At 33.8% G+C, this 23,179-nt stretch overlaps 1 protein-coding gene across 4 annotated transcripts in view; it reads left to right on the top strand.

Moving 5' to 3' along the window:
- The first annotated feature begins 270 nt into the window (after positions 1-270).
- Uxs (UDP-xylose synthase) overlaps positions 271-23,179 on the top strand; it is a 58,405-nt gene continuing 35,496 nt past the window's right edge. Inside the window, exons 1-5 of one of the 4 annotated variants that reach the window (XM_043431880.1) lie at positions 277-506; positions 662-1,067; positions 15,297-15,655; positions 15,808-16,141; positions 16,773-17,093. In XM_043431880.1, coding sequence (XP_043287815.1) covers positions 1,007-1,067; positions 15,297-15,655; positions 15,808-16,141; positions 16,773-17,093 — 1,075 coding nt within the window. In that variant the 5' untranslated portion in view covers positions 277-506; positions 662-1,006. Of the gene's footprint in view, positions 1,068-15,296; positions 15,656-15,807; positions 16,142-16,772; positions 17,094-23,179 lie in introns of all 4 variants that reach the window. The other 3 variants (XM_043431881.1, XM_043431883.1, XM_043431884.1) reach the window with 3 other exon arrangements.

Consider the following 23,179-nt stretch of genomic DNA (forward strand, 5'->3'; position numbering starts at 1 on the left):
GATGAGGCTGTGACCGTACCGGAGACGAAACGCAACGATCCCATTCTTTTCGACCGCTACGCACTGCGTAGGGATCTTCTTTACCGACTTAACCATTCCTTAATTATACAGAAACTCCTCGACGGTACACGATTTGTGTTAGACTCTGGCCTAAACGTCCCCACGGACGCCAGGCACTGACTCGCTACAAAATCTTTTTACCGACAAAAACGACCGTGGCGACATCTCTACCCACTGTCTGGAACTTGATGCGCATGATTACTATAACCTCAAAGAAAATATTCGCAAAAAATATGTTAATGGTGAAAATGTGGCGATAATGCCAGTTTTATTGTTAATCTTATTGGTGACGTTTGTTTCGCATTAGTTTTGTTTTGAAAGACAGATGCTGGTGAACAGAGTGCGGTTGGGTAAAAATAATAAGTGAGGCTAAATATTAAACTCAGTATTTCAGAGGGAATTTAAAATAATCAGAGGAATCAGAGTAAAACCGAAGTATCAAACATGTAATATTATAAGCTTCATTTCTTTATTTCCTTATTCTATTTTTTACGATTGATATAACCACAAGATGGTGCAACGCGATTACATCGAGATAATACCACAATCATGTTAATCGAAACCGTAATTTCGTTGTTCCGTCCGCTTCCGATATCTCTAGTTACTCCAATGTTCCGCACACTTTGATACGAATGTTCGTTTTCCTCATGGTGACACCAAGTTTTCATCAGACAGACAGCACTTTTCTAAACTAATGGGATGCAAACGAAAATAACGTCGAGTGCTCTATAATTTATTGAATACCAACGTGGAAGAAAGTTGACCATGAAACATGAAAACTCAATCAATAAAGGATATGAAAAAAAAACAGACAAGCAAAGAAAAATTGCACATTGGCAAGTTATAAAGAACAACAAAATCATTGAAACGGGGAGAATGCACGGCCTTGTTGATGCAAAATTATTGAGCGCCAATACTTTTAAATAACAAATCAAATTCAAAAATAATGGTTCTTACCCAGCGGCAAATTAAACAAATTGCATTTCTCATCGTATGTCTACTTCTTGGTAAGTCGTATCAAGTAAATCCAAGAAAATGTTATATCGTTTCATTTTCTTTGCAAGGAACAAATATTTTTTCATGATTGTGGAAGCTTTTTTCCTATCATTCTATCAATCCTTTTGAAATTTGGAGTATAACTTATTCAATAATTCTAGAAGCATTTCTCAAAGTTTCATTCAATTTGTTGGTTATTTAAATATACAATTCATTTATTCATGCCATGATGTTGCAATAGTTATGGTAATTGATTGATTGACAACGTATCAATCATCCCCCTAAATGTGATCAACTTTGCAAGCATTTATTTTCTCAAATATTTCATTGCTTGCAGAGTTTTATTCAAATTTTTCTATTCTTGTGTAAAGAGATGACATTCTTAATCCTTAATAGTCACACGGGGTATATTGGACCCCAGCCATTTTTCAACCGACGATACCAAATAGAAATTTCGAGAAAATGGGACTTGTGGTTCCCTCGGTTGACTGTTCGAACCTTTGAGAAGGGAGCCTCATCGTTATTATTTGAAAGGGCCCGCCAAGTCAGATTGTGCGAAGATCTCGGGTCCGATCCACCCCAGCGTGACAAATTTAACTAATCCTACCTGAAAGCGTGATTTCTCAGATTTATAGAACAAGTTGATTTTTTTTAAATTGAAAATTACGATTTCTACATCAATTTTTGTGAAAAAAGTCATTTTTCCTGCATTCTTTTCTTTGACATTTTTTTTAATATTAAAAATAACACGAATAGAATAAAATCGTTATGATCGTTTCTTAAAGGTTCAAAATTCATTACAGTATTTTTATTTTCTTTTTTTTTTACAGTTTTTCAATTATTTATTGTCCCCCAAAGTGAGTGGGGTACTTTGGACCCCGTGTGACCATTACGCCAGAAACTTGAGGTGTGACTAGTAAGGGTTAATCTGTCAAGATTTATATATTCAAAATCCCATTTCTACAAAATAACAGAGGCCTTGAGCATGTTTGCAATTTAATGCATGATACTGGTGAAACAATACAAGCATTATTGAAATATCAAGAGAAATAAAGGAAAATTCCTAAAGGAAATAGTTTAAACTAAAATTGCATGATTTTGCTATATTTAAGTCGTTTATCTGCAACTGAATTCAATACAATTGAAAGATATTTTGATTCAAATTAGTGAAGGTTGAAGAAATTTCTTTATCTTTTATGTCCTGAATTTCCATCAATCGCAGTTAAAACTTTCCAGTCAATATTCAGAAAATGGTTTTCACCACATTTCAACCATTTTGAAATCTGTTGTTCTAGACATCCTCCTGAGTATTTTGATGTATATTTATGAACCCTATGTGATACTCATGTAGTTTAAAACACAAATGCACGATGATTTATAAGAAGTTGTTCGATCTATTCTCTCGAAACTTGCTTCAAATGAGCAATTCATTACTGAAGGTTATAAAAAAACCATTCCGAACGTAATGAATAAAAAAATGAATCTGCTAAATCTTGGTAATGTATGAAAAACATTTGATTCAAAGGAACAAAACGTTGTCAAATAAATGCAAAAGTGACGAGTAAATCAGATGACGAATGAAGACAATTTTAAACATAATGGTATATAAAAAAAATTAGGAAACCAACTGTAAATAATTTCAACAAAACAATTAAGAATTCAGCTTTCACAAATCATAAAAAAACATTATATTAAAAAAAAATACAAATCCGCAAATATATTGTAAAGGAAGAAAAAATTCAAATAGAACGTGAGAAATTCCTTCCTACGGGAAGCATCCGGAACTTGAGAAACTTCTAGTGAACCAAAAAAGTTACCATCTGAGTTATGTGCAGCACTAAAATTTGTAACATCAATCGGAGGATGAGTATTTTATTAGTATATAATACAGAATTTTTCAAAATATAAAATTGTTCTGAGAAGCGTTCAAATCCGAAAAAAAAAAATCAGAATCCCCTGGTATTCACAATATTCGACGTCGATTTCGTTTCGGTGCAAATTATGTTTAAATATGTGTTAAAAGTACTTGTCCGGCCCATCACTTTTCATTCGAATTGCTCATTCAAATAAAAATCAAACTGGATTCATGCGTTATTTTTATGGAACTAGCATTAACCTCTAGAGGACCAGAAAGCCGATATATCGGCTCGCCCTGTGATATGAACTTTGTATATAGTTGATACGTAATACCAGACACTAATTTGGGCACTTTTCAAGGGCGTTTTCAACTCTTAAATCCCGGTCGTCTAAACGTTAACGCTGGCGTTACACGCCCACTTGAATTTGGACATCATCCCACATATGCTCGGCGGCAACAATTCAGGACAACGAATAAACAAAACCATTGCAAGGGATAGAAGCTTTACATTTCGATATATCTATCGATTTTTTTTTAAAGAAAGGATATATAGTAATTCACTAGGGAATCACTTTTCATTGGGTTTCAAGAAACTTTTTCATCAATAAACAATAATATCTCTTGTATATTACAGAAAAATTTGTTTGCATTTTTTTATGCAATGAATGCAATTAAGTTAAAGTCTCTAGGAGGTCATTTTCTCAATTCCCTCTGTATGCACTAGGGTGGTCCTTATTTGGGGTTGACATTTTTTTTTCTCAAATTCCCCCCCTGATTCGATTCTAAATCACTAAAAAAGACACTACAACAAAGCTGTGGTCAGTGGGATGATGGGAAAGGGTGCCGGCAAGCCCGGTCGTTGTTTCTACTTCAGTCAAATTTGTGTTTGCTTTATCTTTGGCTGCTATTCTTTTTCTATGTATAAATCACGTCGAGCCATCCAAGTGTACTCGAAACCCTTGTAAATCGTCATTAAGAACAACCATTCAAGTATTTATTCAACATATAATCGTTGAGAATTCGAACTACAATATTTACCCGTATGCCCAGGAATAAATAATCAGATGATTTTTTATTCTTTGCTCCTGAATTTCGATAATAGACAACTTTTCTATCGTTTTTCTATTTGTCGAGAGAATTATATTTTCTAAAATTTCTAGATCATTACTTCCTCTAATATTTTCTTGATGACCTGGAGGTAAACGGTTCTATTTGCATGCTATTACTGAATTTATATATCTGGCGTTTTCGGGATACATTGCTCAAGAACAGCCTTTTTTGAAGGCCGATGAAACGAAGTAATCTTGTTTCGTAGGATTATGTCAGTTTGTCGATGTTGCGATGTGAATTCTTACATCTGAGGAATTTTTTTATATAATATGATAGTCAGGCGCTATGTTGAGAGTCACGGGATAAAAGAACTGTTTTGAGAGTTTGTTTGTCAAAAGAAGGTCGAACGCAACGCCGAAAGAGTTTTGATGAATAATTCGCAATAAGATGCAATTCCTGAACCATCGGATGATCTATATCAGCATTTTATATGAAAGTTATTAAAGAATAATGATTAAGAAGATTAATATTTGAGGATAGAATTTGTAGTTAAGGTGGCTTGGGCTATGCCGAGAAAACTTGAAAGATATCAGGAAGAATATCGTGTTAGCTGGACGCTGTGTCACGAGACATGATATTCGGAACGGCGTCGGCTTTCCCACGGAAGTGTGATAGTTGGACTCTATGCCGCAGAGACTATAATAGGAAAACACGCAGAGATTACAAAAGGAAGAAAAATTCGAATGAAATAATAAATAATCGGTCCCAGCAGAAAAACATCTCTTTTATATAAAATGCGTTTTTTTCAATCGATTCGGACTTGCCGGCACCATTTCCCATCATCCCACTGACTCTAGCTTTTTCGTGGTGTCTTTTTTAATGATTTGGAATCGAACCAGGGAGGAATTTGAAAAAAAAAATGTCAACCTCAAATAAGGATCACCCTAGTATGCATACATGTGATGCATCAGATCTAGAAGAGCCATGATATTTATTTAAACGAAAAGTGATGGGCCGGACAAGTACTTTTAGCACATATTTAAACATAATTTGCACTGATACGAAATCGACGTCGAATATTGTGAATACCGGGGGATCCTGATTTTTTTTTTCGGATTTGAACGCTTCTCAGAACCATTTCATATTTTGAAAAATTCTGAATTATATACTAATAAAATACTCATCCTCCGATTGATGTTATAAATTTTAGTGCTGCACATAGCTCAGATGGTAACTTTTTTGATTAACTAGAACTTTCTCAAGTTCCGGATGCTTCCCGTAGGAATGAATTTCTCACGTTCTATTTGATTTTTTTCCTTTACAATATATTTGCGGATTTGTATTTTTTTTAATATAATAATTTTTCATGATTTGTGAAAGCTTTTCTTAATTGTTTGGTTGAAATTATTTACAGTTGGTTTCCTAATTTTTTTTACATACCACTATGTTTAAAATTTTCTTCATTCGTCATCCGATTTACTCGTCACTTTTGCATTTATTTGACAACGCTTTGTTCCTCTGAATCAAATGTTTTTCATACATTACTAAGATTTAGCAGATTTATTTTTTTATTCATTATGTTCGGAATCGTTTTTTTATAACCTTCAGTAATGAATTGCTCATTTGAAGCAAGTTTCGAGAGAATAGATCGAACAATTTCTTATAAATCATCGTGCATTTGTGTTTTGAACTACATGAGTATCACATAGGGTTTTACTGAGACTACTGTCCAGGTGATATAAAACATAAATGTACTTGTCTCCAATTTTCCAACAGCATTCGTGCTATTACTTATGATTTGATTTGACTACTTTTTGTGCACTGTGAACTTAAAAAAAATTTACAGGATATTGGAAAATCAAATTCTTCATGTTAGGGCACAATGTAGATGATATTCTGTTATTGTTAATTCATTTTTGTTCGTTCCAAGAAATGCACACTACATGAGTAATATATGTAGAGTTTATTCACTGAAACTACCGTTCAGATGTAATGGTTATCACCCATCAGAATGTACTTGCGAAAAGACATATATTGAATAAATTTTTAATTAAAATTATTCCTCGTCTCGTTGAAAGAGATATTGAAAAAAAGGGAACAAACATTTTTCAATCCAATTACGGCTAATTTATTTACAAACTCAAAAAATCGCAACGAATTATAAATTTCAATGTCGTTAAATAATGACAGGATTTCAACGGCTAAGGCACTCGAATCTTTTTTTCAGATAATGCGATATTGATAGATTGAAATAATTAAATCCAACATAAGGGGTTCACCCCGTGTGGCAGCCGGATTTTGTGGGATTTTTTCGCCATTTTTTTGCGGCAATAAAAAAATATATAGCATTTTGAAATTTGAAGGGTTTATTCAATGGTATTTCAACTCTATGGTAGGATTTTTTAACTCTGATATTTCTGGTAGATTCGTTGTAAAGCTACTCCACAGGAACTTATATGTTTCTTCATGGTCTCCACGATTCTGGGGGATCGGTTGATCTGAGATCAAAAAACCAAGGAGCTTTTTGATCAGTAAAGCAATGGTTATCGCCTGAATTAAAACCATACAGAAATATTAAAAATTGAAGGATTTATCTGTTTTGAAACACCTGATTTCAATTTTCCAAAATGTTGCATAGTTCGATAATCCTTCAATTTTTAATATTTTTATGATTTTAATTCAGGTGATAGCCACTGCTTTACAAATCAAAACGCTCCTTGGTTTTTTGATCAAAAAAGAAAAATAAAAAATTTCCAACTTTTTTCCACATTTTTTCCATAAATAAGGTTTAAATATACAAAAACAAATTTCTGAAAGTTTTTGATTGAAAATTGATTTTTTTCTCAAGGCTTCCAACATTGAGGGCTTCTGAAAAACCATAAATTACCTTTTTTTCTTGTTTTTTAAATGCACGACAAGGATGAAAGAAAAAATTCGTCTGCAAGATCGCAACGGAACCTCGTAGGACATTCATTCCAGTTTTCAGAACTGCCCTTAAATTTCCTGTGCGACCATTGGTTGCCGAGATATCGTCGATCAAAGACAAAAGAGTCCTTCTTGATTCAAAGTTCAACATCTCAGCAAAAAATGGTTCTACTGAAGTTTTAAAAAAAGTAAATTGAAGCTGAATAAACCAGCTATCCGGTCCATACCATGACTTGGATGAGAAAAATAAATCTACGCTTGTGGAATTGAAAAAAAAGCATAAGAATTTGTAAATTTTTTTCTCGCACTTTTTCTCAAAATTGCGCAGAACATGTAGCTCTGCATTTTCTTCGTCATAAGATCTTGAAATTAGAAACTTGAAGCTTCAAAATGCATTTTTTCAGACCTCGATACGACCATTTTTCACTTAAATACAACATTTTGAAAAATCACTAAAAATTGGGAAAAGTCTTTTGACCCTTTAATTTTTTTCGTTAGTGTAGTATGGAAGACCTTATTATTTGATCTGTATATTGAATACTAATATACAATAGCTTCGGAAAGTAGGAAACCAAAAATTGACACATAAAACAGATTTAAAAAGTCCGTGTTTCTCCAATCATGCAGAAAAGTTGATATTTAAATAAAAGTTCTTGCTTACAGGCACGTCTTCTTCTTACCGGACATAGCTGCGGCTTTGCGTAGATTTTTTTTTATCATTTAGAATCATTTTGAGGGGCGGCGCGATCAATTTTTTTTTACTCATATTAAGGGCCACCCTAAGGTATATATTTGTACTACAGACTGGGATATCGGTGAACTTTCAAATTCGCGATCTTTATAACCTCATCATAGCATAAACAACACATCATACGTCATACGATACGAAAATATACAGATATATACTTGTATTATGGCACTAGATTTGTCACTAAATAGAAAACAAATAAACATCAAAAATGTATGCGAAAATCCGACCCATTTTTTGATGCAATTAAAAAATAAATAAAACAATTCGAACAAAATTTCACAAATCTTGAAAAAACATTATATTAAAAAAAAAAACTAATCTGTATCTATTTTTTAAAGTATCAAAAGAATCAAATAAGAAGTAAAAAATAAAAAACCGAAAAATCGCGCTTGAAATCATTTTGGAAACCGATGCCTCATTCTTCTTATTTGATTCGAACAGGTAAATGCATTGAAAAAAAGTCCATCTAATTTACGTGCAGCATTAAAATTTATTATATCAATTCGAGGCCAAGTATTTTCTAATAAATTGAAAAAAGTTACCATTTGAGTTACGTTCAGCACTAAAATTTATGATATCAATCGAAGGACAACCGTTTTATTAGTAATTTCGAGTTTTAATATTATGAAATGGTTCTATGGAGCATTTGAATCCAAAAAAAATCACATCAAAGGTATTATAATTGATTACTCGATGGTGGCAGAGATTTAGAAGAAAACCGATTCCCCTCAGACTTTCAGGATCCCCTGTATTATTGACAAAATTCGACGTCAATTTTGGATCGGTACAAATGATGTTTAAATATGTGTGAAAAGTACTTGTCCGGCCCATCATTTTCCGTTTAAATTTTTTATCCAAATAAAAATCAGGGCTTTTTTAGAACTGATGGAGCACAATTATTCATGCAGAGGGAATTTAGAGAGTTATCTTCAAGTAATTTTCTCTTAATTGCACTAATTTAATAAGAATGGAAACAAATTGTCCTGTAATATACAAAAGATCTTATTGTGCATCGATAAATAAAAAACATTTTGCACATTAAATATGTTGAAGCTTCCAAAATAACTCCCCAGTTTGTATTGCTCTGACGGCAGTTTTTACTTCTCACTTCTTCCAGCGAACGAATTTCATTCGGCATAACTAACCTATACTATTATTAAGAAACATTAAACTAATAATAAATCGCTAATATTTCAATAAATTTTTAACCGGATTCTGCCGTACAGTTTCGTTTTTTTATGATTGATTTTTATTTGAATGGAAAGTGATGGGCCGGACAAGTACTCTTAACTCATATTTAAACATAATTTCTATCGATCCAATCGACGTCGAATATTGTGAATAATATCAGTAGCTCCTGAAAGTCTGAAAAGAATCGATTGTCTTATAAGTCTCTGCCACCATAGAGTAAGAAATGACTAGCTTGCATGTGATTTTTTTGGATTTAAAAGCTTCTTAAAACAATTCCATAATGTTGAAATTTGGAGTTACTCATAAATTACTTGTCCTTCGATTGATATCGATCCGATTGAAATGGTAACTTTTTTCAATTTATTAGAAAATACTTGGCCTCGAATTGATATAATAAATTTTAATGCTGCACGTAAATTAGATGGATTTTTTTTAAATTGATTTAGCCCTTCGAATCAAATAAGAAGAATGAGGCATCGGTTTCCAAAATGATTTCAAGCGCGATTTTTCGGTTTTTATTTTTTACTTGTTATTTGATTCTTTTAACACTTTAAAAAATAGATAGAGGTTAGTTTTTTTTAAAGATAATGTTTTTTCAAGATTTGTGAAATTTTTTTCGAATTGTTCTGTATTTTTTTTATAAAATAATTTTTTTGCCCATTTTTTATAAAAATTTTATTTTAAAGTTTGTTTTATGGATGGAATTATCAGCAAACAAGGGACCATCAATGTACTTGTCCCAACCTTTCTTTCCTAGCGGTAATATTATCCACTAATATAGTGGATAATAGTGGATAATATTATCCACTAATGCTATGGGATTGTAATATATTTGATATTTTTTCACGGTTTGAAGTCATTTTCATTGCGAGGTTTGAGAATTTTTGTTTACATTTTTTGAGATTTAATGCGCAAACGGGCGATCACCAATTTACTTATCCGATTTTTTTCCGGCGGGGGAATTTTTATGGTTTTATCATAAATTGTAGTGATGCACGTAACTCAAGTGGTAACATTTTTTTAATTTATTAGAAAATACTTGGCCTCGAGTTGATACCATTAATTTTAATGCTGTAAGAAACTTAGATAGGATTTTTTTTTAAATTTGATTTAGTTATTAGAAAAAGATAAGAAGAATGAAGCATCGTTTTTCAAAATGATTTTCAAGCGCGATATTTTGGTTTTTTATTTCTCATGTTTTATTTAAATTTTTTTCACTTTACAAAATAATTACAGATTCGTTTTTTTTTTTCAATGTGACTTTTTTCAGGATTTGTGACATTTTTTTCGAATTGTTCTGTTAACATTCGTTGGTTTCATAATTTTTTTTAAGGAATTTTTTTACAATTTTCGTGATATGGTCGGGAAACACGGAATCATCAATGTACTTGTCCCAACTTTTATTTCCCTAGGTATATTCTGCGACGAAAATTGCATTACTATAAAAAAAAGTCGGGACTGAAAGGATCAGAAACTTGATTACGAATCTGGCATTAGATGTTTAAAATTCGAAATGACGGTATCAATATGGTGGCAGTCAAATTCTGAAATCTCCTCAATATTTTTAAAACTCTGAACCTAGGGGTTTGCGGTGTAACTAATTACAAAAAAAATGTATGGCAAATCTTCATAGAGCTCATAATACAATTTTCGACCGTGTATATTAATTTTTGTTTCTTATTCTCGTTTAGCATTTTTGAAAGGTCATTGTTGGAAGCACAAATCGCGCATATCTTGAAATTCAACTTCATATGTATATCATTTCCCAAACTCCTGCAAATAAATTTCAAAGTTGTACTGTATTTTCAATGTTTTGTTTCCGACAGGTGGATTCATATACAAATGTTGTAATTTCCAATTGACAATATGGGATGTTACATCACTAGTTCGAAAAATTCTCAAACCCGTTTTGAATATTGAATATCATGTATTGTAGATTTCATACCAGCTATAGGAATGTATAATACTGTTTTAAATTTACCACACAAGTATATTAATTTTCATTTCATATACCCAGTTTGTAAAATTCATACACCGCAGTATAGTAAAAGTATTGTAAATTTCATAACATCTTTACAGTGTGATGCATATTGAAGCAATTTTGTATGTCTCCATGGTTATATGTAGATAAAATATTTGTTCACATCCAAATATGATCAAGTGTAGACTTGCGAACATGAATTTTTCAACCCATAATGCCAATCGCAAACATGGTGTGGAAATCCTCAATATATATGTCGCTCAATCATGTTGTTAAACTTGAGGTGTCTATTGCATTATCAAGATACAAATTTTGATATCACGAGGAACAAAGCACCCAATGACTCATTGAAATAAATTTCCAAATTCATCATGTAACAACTCAAGTGAATATCTATGCATTTACTTGGCAAAAAGATTTTTTTCAAACTCAGGTGTATAAACAACCAATCAGATTGAACACGAGTTATTGTCATAAATCTTCAAACTATGTTGATGAACTCAATGAGAGGAAATAGAAATACACAACACACATATAGTCCACACACACATATGGATAAACTGTAAGCTAAAGAGGTGGAAAAAAGGGACTGGAGGGCACGGCTAAACTAAATGTAAGGAAATATGACAAAAATACATTGGATTAGACATTTTTATTTGATAAAAGTTTTAAAAAATGTATTGGAATTTATTTACATTGAAATAATTATTCGTTTAATGAGATCATGCCCACCACACGAGCGTTGAACAACTGAATTTTTTGTCATGATAAGGGATTGGTGCTATTATGTTCTCTCAAAATTTATAGATTTAAAAATTAACATAACTAATCAATTAGTCCGTTGTAATTATTAATTATATAAAAAAAAATATCATTATTAGTAAAAATTTGACTAGTTAACTTTTTGATTTGGTAACTTTGTTGTTGGTGGAGAGATATATCTACCTTGCCAACGGTAAACTGATGGCTTGTCACTCACATATGACTTGATACACATAACCAACAATTTATTTGAATTTGAGGTTACGTCATTATTTGTGATTACAAATATTTTTGTTATCACAATATTCGTATAAATATGAACAAAAAACATTTTTCTATTAATTATACCGAGAAAGTATACACGCCTGTACAGTACCGATACACTAATGTAAGCACGTCACAACTAAACACGATATACGTCGATATACATATATATAAACAGCTGATAGAGCGGTGTTGCCGATGTCGTACCGAACCTAGTATTCAACGATTCATCGTGAGCGATAATCGTAGTTAATTTATGATTTCATTCTTAAAGTTTCGGTGACCTGATTATTTTATAACGCCATTAACAAGATAAATGTTCAACGAATACGTATATGATTTAATTTTTTTTTTTTCCAGCATTTACGATCCCTTAAATTTAATTGAAAAATCACGATCCATTTACTGCCACTACGATGTCCAATTTTTAATACTTATTTTCTTGCTTAAATGTTCGATAACCTCCCCTCAATTTTTTTTACCGTCATTTTCGAACATTTTTCTATGCTGTGTAAAAAAATCAGATTTTTCTGCAGATTTTTAAATAGTGGCCATGATCTCATTAAATAAATCTATGTTTAGAAAGAATTCACGGAAAAGAATGACACAATTAACTAATTACTACGAATTTATCAAACACACGATCCACACATCCCGAACTTCGCATTGTCAAAACAACATAACCTTTTTTCATAATATCTCGATTATATGGCGACGAGGTGGAATTGCTGGCATGTGACGTCAGTCCACGACACCGCCATGAAGTTAGCCCCAGGGACATGAGGCTTTTGATGATATTATATACAGACACGTCAAATTTATAAATATGTTAGTAGCTTTTGCATAATCTTGAGCCTGTGCAAAGTTTTTTCTCAGCAATAACGCTACTGATTGTGTTCGTTTCAGGCTCATTCGAAAGGGATTTTGTAAATTAGTCTCCAAACTAATTTTCGCTTAACGAAACATCTCTTGAGCTCCGCAATTCTAGAAAATGACATGCCAGTTTTACCCCCACCACCGCGAATCGTTTTATTCAGAGAAAGTATAGTCTCGGCGAGAGCCTCAGGCCAGCAGACGACCGGGATGTCAATGTACTTGTCCCAAGACTCTACCAAGTCTCTTGATCAGCAAACGAGGGACCAACAATGTACTTGTCCCAACCTGTTTTTTCCTAGGGGAAGTTTATGGTTAAGCAATTTTCTACTGAGAAATCCACAAGAATTGTAATTTTTTTTTCCAATGGTTGCCATCTTTTTCTAAGGAAGATCTTGCGTTACTTGTGATTCAAAAAAGCAACTGAATTTTTTTGCTCTCTTGATGATCAAAAAAACTATTAAAATTCATTCTCGCAATTATTAAAATTCTATTATTCTAATTCTTCTATTTACATGCGTATGCATATCTATATTTTAAACCAGCTGACTCATGGGATTGTCGAAACTTCTGCTGTTTATGCCGTTATTACTCGTTAAACTCAAAAAGTGTTTTTTCTTTTTCCATTCCCAAGTTATTTTCTATGTTAACAAGGGTTTTTAAGACATCATTGGTCTCTAAAAACATTCTACTTTCTTATTTTCGTTTTTGACTCTTCAAAGTTGGGAGGATCCTATTACATTAAATTTAAATCATCACACAGGGAGTGTACCTGTCATAAGAGTCCATATATAACCCTTCAAAAAATGTGATTTTTGTTCATAGATTTCTCGATAACTAGACGGTAGATCCTCTAATCATTCCGGGAATAGACGCATGGTCTAGCATATTTCAAAATGTCAAGTCTTGAAGTTGGAATTTTCGATTTCCATTAGATTTGCGTTAACTTCCTTAAACAATATTTTGAAAATCCCCCTAGATGTAACATTTCAGTGTTTTGCTCTCAATATTATTGAGGCCAGATTCAATTGATGCCATTCTCAACACAACACTGTACAAAAATATACCACTAATAAAATTAATTTTTTTTTTTCCAATACCTGAGTTTGTAAAGGAGATGTGTACAAGGTTTTATTTAAACCCATCCAACCAATTTTTATATATAAAATAAATGAAATTGGTGCGAAACGCGGGGAGACGGATTTTTAGTAATATTTCTAGGAGTGGGATATACAGGGTTTGAATGCTATAAAAAGTTCAACATCGAATGTAGGATTGAACTTTCTGTATGATCCAAATCCTGCAAACCCTACTCCTAGGATTAAAATGTTATCAAATCAAATTTTCATTAGAATTTTTAGAATTCTTCTACACGAGTACTATGGTGACAGTCATAAGAGTGACTAAGATCACCGAAATACACGACTAATGTATATGCGTGCTTATTAGATACATATTTGACATCATATCGCCTTCCATACCAACTCCAACTATAGTGGAAATTTATATCTCTGATTTGGCTTTAATTCTATTATCATTTTATACTCTGTAAAAAAGAGGCTAATGATTTTTTTTTGATTTTCTTTTATCAAACCGTTCACGAGATACGGATTTTTCAAAATTGTAGTGGTTTTCTTTTCAAATGCTTATAATTTGTTTTAAAATACATCAAATTGAATGTTTTCTTTTAATCGTGGGCTTTTCAGTGAACTTTTCAAGAATTTCATGCAACAGAACATTAAAATAATAGAATTCAAGCCGAATCAGAGATAATAATTTCCACCGTGAGTTGAGCTAGCATGGCATGCCCTCCTTATATTTCCGAAACTATATAGAGCGTCCGTTATATACGTCAAATTATGTACTCGGAACGATGTCCAAACTAATATATTTTAAAATGGTTGGAATCGGTAAGCACCGTTTTCTGAATCCCTACTAATTCCGCTTCTGCTTTGTTTGTGAATGATTGTGAATAGTAATAGGTTTTGACTAGTTTTGTTTTTTTTTGTATGCAACATACTTGGCATTTATGTTATCAGATTATTTACTACCTTAAGGATAGACGTTGGAATATTATTTGTGTGCATTCATTATTCAGGTCATGAGATATTGCCATCAATATCAGTGAAATATAGATCAATAAGAAAATGCAAATTTTATTTGGAAAAAACAATTAATTCTATACTTAGGAACCTAGCGTTTTACTTCTTGCGGAAAATAGTGAGTTTTGTAATTATTTCAAAAAAATTGCAGTATTCTGATACAAATCACTCGGTTAGGTTCCTGAGTATTTTCTCCTTCCACAAATGTCAAAAATTTAAGAATGATCGGATACGTTTCTTCAATAAATAGTACATGTTTGTATAGCACAAACAAAAAAAACTGCGAAAAATAAAAGTTCCCACAAACAACATGAGAAAACTATGAATTTTGTTTTTATATAAAAATAATTTATGTCTTACTAAGTATAGTTTTTGTCAATACCGTTCTTAAAGTCAATATTAAAATTAAATATTATCATGTAAAAAATAATCATCGATCACATTTTTACAATAATGCTAATGATGGGGAAAACGTCAACACAGTTTTTGGTTTTTACGAGACTGTCGTGAAAACGGGTGATGCGTCGTCGATAGCCTGGCCAAAGGATGCGTTCAATAAAAAAGTCTATCATGATACATCTGATCCGGAAATCAATGATAAATTCTTTTGGGAAAAAAGAGAGCCGAGTGCTAATGAAATTCGGGATTCTCACGAGGCAAGGATTCGCCAACTTGAGGAAAAACTTAGCCACATGGAGACTAGAATGAACGATCGGATACCCAAAAATTTTCCGGTTGTGAAGTTTTTAAATTACAAAAACAGACGAAGAATTTTGGTAACCGGAGGAGCTGGATTCGTAGGCTCACATCTTGTTGATCGTCTTATGCTCGCCGGACACGAGGTCTTTATGTTCACTATACGATTAAATTTCGATCAACTTGAATGAAATATACGAATTGAATAACTATTTTCAAACCAATTATTCGATATGGTATTAAGGTATTACCGATGAAGGGTTTTATTTTTTTAAATTATTTCTGTCTCTAATCGCAGGTAATCGTGGTGGACAATTTTTTTACTGGTCGAAAAAGAAATGTTGAGCACTGGGTGGGACATGAGAATTTTGAATTGGTACATCATGATATTGTCAGGCCACTCTACCTCGAAGTGGACGAAATTTATCATCTTGCAAGTCCGGCGAGTCCGCCGCACTACATGTTGAACCCGGTAAAAACTCTTAAGACCAATACTCTGGGCACGATAAATATGCTCGGACTGGCTAAGCGTGTTGGGGCCCGTGTTTTAATAGCCAGCACTTCCGAAATATATGGAGATCCCAACGAGCATCCACAAACTGAAACTTATTGGGGACATGTCAATCCAATTGGTAAATTTCTATAATTAGGTTGTTAATGTCGATATTAACGTAATTTTATGGATGGCTTAATTTCGGTATAATTGGTAAAACAAGTAGGAACAAACTGGAAATATTTATCTACCCTACAATTTCAATACATCGAATTCTACGCGAATCACGATTAAATATTACATCAAATTATAGCAGTGTATATAATTGGTGAAGATGAGGGGTAATATTTACTGGTTTACCGATTTTGCCGCTAGATTATCTAGATAGTGTCTTTTAATTTTAAACTTACTTGCTGCTAGACTGTTGATCAATTCAGTTTAACTTAAATTTTTTTTGTCCATCTATATGAAAATTAAACTAGCATCTACGATAATGTTGATGAAATTATTTAATATTTGAACAATTATGTACATTCATTTATAGTACCGTATGAAATAAAACTCTTTCGCGTGGCTAAAATGCCGTTTTATGTCATACGGGCTATAAAACAGCATACGATACTTGTAAAGTAAGTTACTCTATTTATATGCACGGAGTTTAGCATCCTCACTGACACTCGGGCGCTAACTTCACGCCGTACAATAACAGACAACTGAAGTCATATGTATCATGATGTACTATTAACATGGATTTTCCATCGTTTTGACAGGTCCCCGTGCGTGTTACGATGAAGGCAAACGGGTTGCCGAAACATTGAGCTACGCGTACATGCGTCAGGATGGGGTACAAGTTCGTGTCGCAAGGATTTTCAATACGTTTGGTCCGAGGATGCATATGAACGACGGGCGTGTTGTATCGAATTTTATTCTCCAGGCTTTACAAAACGATTCGATTACGATTTATGGCAATGGCCAACAGACGAGATCGTTTCAATATGTTTCTGATCTCGTTGATGGCCTAGTGGCACTTATGGCATCAAATTACACTATGCCCATTAATATCGGGAATCCTGTGGAACACACCATTGAAGGTATTAAAAAACCAAACTTGAGAGTCATCGAGCGCAAAATCAAATCATCGCACCGCCAAGTATCCAAAAATCAAACTAAAATCCGTTTCTACCGGATTTCATCGCGAACATAGTGATTACGCGAATATGAAAAATATAAAAAAATATGATTTAAGGAGGTTGGATCGCGACGATACAATATTATCATGCTAAACCATGTTAAAAACATTAAAAATTTCAAAATGACAAGAATTTAATAAAATTCGGTAAATGTATTCTTACAAATATTGTAACGTAACGCTCTTGCCGACCTGGCCTAAACGTCGCCACGTGTCGGTTCGAGCTACCTTAATTTTAAAAGGAGCAAGTATGAAAGAAACGTGAGAACGCGGAATTTCGATTTTGAAGAATTTAACAATTCCGATTTATTCAATTTTGATTGAGTTTACAGGATCTTTGGTTTTTTTGATTTATTATTGTGATTGTGTTCGCCAATTAGGGGAATTTCGATTGCGCTCGCCGTTTTCGAATGAATCAATTTTTAATTTAAGCGTTTTTCGCTCGCTTTTAAAAATAAAAAGAAAAAAGTTTCGATAATCCAAAGTTTTTTGATTTTATATATAGAAAATTTATTATTATTATTATTATTAATTTGAAGCGATATAATCTCAAATTCGTACCGCGACCTCTTGAATTATCGATGATGTCAAGGAATTTAGAAGATTTCCAAAAATAAAAATGAAATCTGACTCGGGCTCAGTTGTATCAAGTTTGAACTTAAAAAATGGTAATCAAGAAAAATTTCCCAATTCACAAGTTAATTTACAAAAAAAAACCATTCCTGATTCTAGCAAGCAAAAAAAAAGAAATAAAAATTGGTTAAGTTAAGGAACAAACCCCAGGCTCTGGGATTGAAACGTCACCGAATCGCTCCGAGATCCTGTGCAACGGAAATTTGGAAAGTTTAAAGGTTAGGTGCGGACCCTAGACTCTGGGATTGAAACGTCGGAAAAAAAATCCAGGAAAAATTAGGATAATAGGTTAGGTTGCTTGCCAAAACCAGGAAGAATGTTTGAGGTCAGCCTTTTTGTTCCAAGTCAGAATTTTGAGTAAGGACTGTCTGCCGAATGAGTCGCGCAGCGCTTCTTATACCCCGTTCCCCACTCTAAAATGTCTCAATCGCCGAATTTTCGGTTTTTGGACGCGTTCTGCGCATTCTAATGTAACGGGACTTGCTATTGGCTTGTTGCCATGATTCACGCTCGCCCGTTGGTTGAGCGGGCTAACATTTGATGCGCGGTCTACCGCTTTTTATGATTTTCAGCTTATTGCGATTTTCAACAACGTAAACTTCAATTTGATCAGTTATTATTTATTTTCTTCTTTAATTTGGCATTGTTACTTCATTTAATATGATTCGAATAATTACAATCGCTAAAAGTCACGTACGCATCCTATAGCCCATTAACGCTCCGCTCGCGCATGCGTCGCAGTTGATTTTTACATTTTTCATTTGTGATTAGATTTTATATTATCAGTTTGACTCATAATCATTTTTCTTCGATTCATTATAATTTTCCGCTTCATTTGAGCCTAGTTACAATATTTTACGAAATCGCGTTGAATTTTAATTAACAAATGAAAAAAAATATGATAGTTCGAGTTTTTAATACGCGACGCCGCTAGTGTCGCGCTCCGCCGCTTGTATCGGGCCTTTGTATTGCCCTCCAGTACGGCCGCCGCCGGCCAGCAGTGACGCGTCTCACCGGTCGTTGTACGTGCTCGGTCAAAACATCGCGCCGCGTCGCGATCGTTCAGGAGTATGTTACGTCACAATATATATGACAAGATACATTTTTTTAGATTTTTCTATCACATAGCTTTCGAGTAATTGAACACTAAATTTCACGTGTATGAGCATAGAGTTTACATACATATATACAGTTATACATCTTATGCATAAGAACTTCGGTTGAACGCTCAATTATTCAATAACGATGTGATAAAAAATTTTGAAAAAAATCGTCTTTGTATACTTGATGCCAAAGAATGTTATCACCAAATTTTATCAAATTCTGATTACTTTGATTTCGTGATCCAACCACCTCAATTAGCCGATTCTGGCTGTGGTCCGCTTTCGGACACCAGATTTTTCTCATTAGCGCAATGAATAAATGGAAATACTAAGCAGTTTGCGTACGCCATAACACCTTTTACGCTAGTCACAAAGATTATGTTATAATAAATTGCACACACATTCGTCACAACCGAAGAGACCAGAACGGGATTCACGCCAATTCACTGCTCATTACAAAATTTATTCATCGCCATTTAAAAAAAAATTTAAGAAGAAATCCGGTAGAATACACGCGAGGCGTCTGAAATGTGACAGCGATTGTATTTACTATATACAGATATACTTTACTATGGGAGGCGCCACCATCGATTTTGAGTTGATCACGTGAGCTCGATGACTGTTAATAATTATCAAAATATTCCTAACTTTTGTTTAGAAAAAAAAACACTGCGTATATATGCAAACGTGGGATAACGTCATTTAGTAAAAACATGTGTATTTAGGGTGCTTCAAAAAAGCTCTTAGCCCGTCAGATTTTAGTATTCGATTAAAAAATCATCATGTCAAAAAATCAGCTCTCTAACTAATTTCTTAGAGGTCGCTAATCTTACTTGAATTTCCCATTTAGTTATTATGGCGAAATTTTACTTTTCGGCAAAAGTGAAAACACTCGTAAGTGACTCAATATTTTTGCAATTTACGCATAGTACCTTCAAACTGATTCTTTACGCTTTCCAATACCTTATGGCAGAACATAATTATCAACTATATGACAGGCATTATAGCCGCCTGAAAAGTGAATTTTTTTTACTGGTAACGAATTATACATTTTTCTTTATTAGTAAGTATAAGCCTAAGTATGTGTGTGTATGTCCACCTGTCCTAATGTGAACTCAAAAATATTCAAATAGTCTCTATTTCATTACATTTTTCCAACAAGTTCAAAATACCATAATTTATGGTTTTTATGGAAAATGTTAACCTCCTCCGATGAAATTCCATTAATAGTGACTAATCGAAGCTGTTCATGCAAAAAAAAAAATTCTTGCATCGAACTTGGGAAAAGTAATCAATCTGTGTAATTACTAAAAATTCAAAATAGGGATATTTTGCTTTATGATCCCTTACAATATCTTTACAAATACGCATATCTTTAAATAAACCATGTAAAATAATTCAATTAAGAAGAAAAAAAAATGCTGCAAATTAAAATTTGCAAATTGCTTCCTCAAGATGGTCAAGATGCACGCACGCACGCACGCACGCACGCACGCACGCACGCACGCACGCACGCACGCACGCACGCACGCACGCGCGCACACACACACACACATGCACACACACACACACACACACACACACACATGCACACACACACACACACACACACACACCCGGATTTTTTCTAGATATGATTTTTCGGTGTTTTGGAACATTTTGAGCACATTGATATTGAAAACTGGAAAAAAAAATTTTCATCGTCACAAAGCTTCCTCTATGAGGAAGCAAAACAAAAATAAATGGACAATTCATTACCAGTAAAAAAAAATTCAATTTTCAGATGGCTACAATACCTGTTATATAGTTGATAATTATGCTCTATTTTAGGGTTTTGGAAAGCGTAAAGAATCACAAAAATATTGAGTCGTTTACGAGTGTTTTCATTGTGTCGAAAAGCAAAATTCCCCCATGTTAAGGAGTTTCGGTACCGCTTATCTTTGGAGGGGATCAGGGTGGCAAATCCATTGTATTCTAGCAGGGCGCCAACTTCTACACTCTCACTTTTCATTATTCAGAGTAGGCTTTATTACGAATAATATGTGTGTAATTATGTATCTGTAATTTTTTGAAGGGATATTTCCTGGTTTGTGAGGATGGAATCGTGTATAATTGTATGGCCGGGTGAAGAAAAAAAAAGAATGAAGGCGAAGCCGTAAGTTTCCGTGTAAAAAAAGTCGTCAAAATATCACAGCTTTATTTAGTTCGAAGAGTTCACAATGTTGAGATATCGAAGAGTCCGCGGGTGGCCAATATGGCGGAGAAGTGATCGAAGAGAGCCGTTAATAATTTGGTTCCGAAATGAAAGAGAAGTTGAATACCGCCGGAAAACAATTGAAGTGTACGTTTTAATTTCACGGGCGTAAATCGCGAGACTAAAGCGCGCACTCAACAGAGTTAGAAAAAGAAAGATTGAAGGTTGCGAAAAATAGATCGATAGCGAAGCACGTGTCGTCTTGTACGACGTTCCGAACAGAAGAAGGAGAAGAAGGCGCCGGCAACAACCAGCAAGCGAAGCACGAGGGAGGGGAGCGCGCGCAGAGGTGCACAGCACCGCCGAGCTCAAGCGAGAGACCGACCGTCGACTGAGGGCCTCCCACGAGAGGACGGCGAACTATGCCCTTTTCTGAACAGTATCCATCCATATATTTTGTAATGATGAATGTTATAGTTTACTTTACATATTATGGATATTTTTTATGTTATTTCTAAAAATTATCGAAAAATGTGACGCGAACGTGACTACCGCGGCATTGCTCTGTCATGTTTTGTTTCGCATGTAGTGGCCGGCCTGCTTTGTCGACAGGTCCTCTCGAACAGCTGTGTGGACAATCTAACCTCGGTCTCGAAGTTTCAACCTCGCGAACATTTTGTCAGTAGTGTTGAATTGTTTTTTGTTATTATCGTAATGGTGCCAAGAAAACGGTGGAAAAGCAAATGGGTGACCGAAGCTGTTCACGATAAAAGAGTGAAACAGACAGAGGTTGGACAAAATACGAATATTGCTCGGTTTCATACGATACATATAACCTCATCTATCCACTCCACTTGACTGTTTAAAATTTCGCGCCGATCCTGACATAATGCAACGTTGCCGTTACTTTCTTCGACCGTGGCGAGTCGATGGAAAATGAGCAGTTCAGTAATTTGTTTCTACGAAAATCTAACAAACTATGCAGAGAAACTTCTTGAAAATTTGACACAATTATCAGTTTAATACAACGTGGAAGTTGGTGTTTTTCTTTTTAATGTGTAAGCATTTTTTAAATTATGACAAAAAATGTGGTTTGTGCCATTTAATCCCGTGTTAAAATGCTTCATAAAAAAAATGTATTTCTCAAAAACTGTGTTGTGAATCAATCTCAATTTTTGCAGGTGAGCCTTGACATTATCGACGAACATATGGAAAAAATTTCAAAATAACCTAAGCATTTTGGTTTACTGTACCGAGACTCTTTAATTAAACGGGAAATTTAAGTGGGATTAGCGACCTCTAAGAAATTACTTAGAGGGCTGATTTTTTTTGACATGATATTTTTTTCAGCGAATATTACAATCTAAAAGGGAAAGAGCGAGGAAAAAAGATTTTTTTTTTAAGCACGCTAATGTTTATATTAGAATGTATTGAAAAAAGACCATTTATTATCATAATATGCCAAATTGTGGAAGAAGACAATCGCAGTGAACGTTGTTCCACATCATTTGAAAAAAAAAGAATTCCACGGATATACAGTTCTGAGATATCTGAGAGAATGAAATTCTCTACGGGAAAATTCTTAGAGTTAATTGCTTCAAATCAACCGTTCCATAATAGACAAATAATTATAGCTGATTGGAACCCTTTAACGTCACAAACACGCGGTTCGCATGAGACCTTTTTATTCACGATGAACCCGTTTTCACTATATTTTTGATAAATAAAGAAAAAAGTAGCTATTATCTGGGTCTTTTTATTTTTTCAACGATTTAGAATTGCACTGCATGTTTGTGATTCAAACGGGAGTATTTGTTCTCGCAAGCCGAATTGAGCCATCTTTTCGGATAACGCTGAATCCAAATCCGGGGTTTGATTGTCTAATACATCTCCGAAACTTCGACTAAACTGCAAAACAACCCGAAATACGTAAAAATCGGGAAAAATCCCAGTGATGAACACGAGAAAAATTCTATTGGTCTAAATCAAGTACAACACTATCGGAGAAAAGTTTCTGGACAAAATTCCAAAAAATTCCTGCGCTCTTTTTTTTCCTAC

The sequence above is a fragment of the Venturia canescens genome, chromosome 11 (genome assembly GCF_019457755.1).
Source record: "Venturia canescens isolate UGA chromosome 11, ASM1945775v1, whole genome shotgun sequence".
Lineage (NCBI taxonomy): Eukaryota > Metazoa > Arthropoda > Insecta > Hymenoptera > Ichneumonidae > Venturia > Venturia canescens.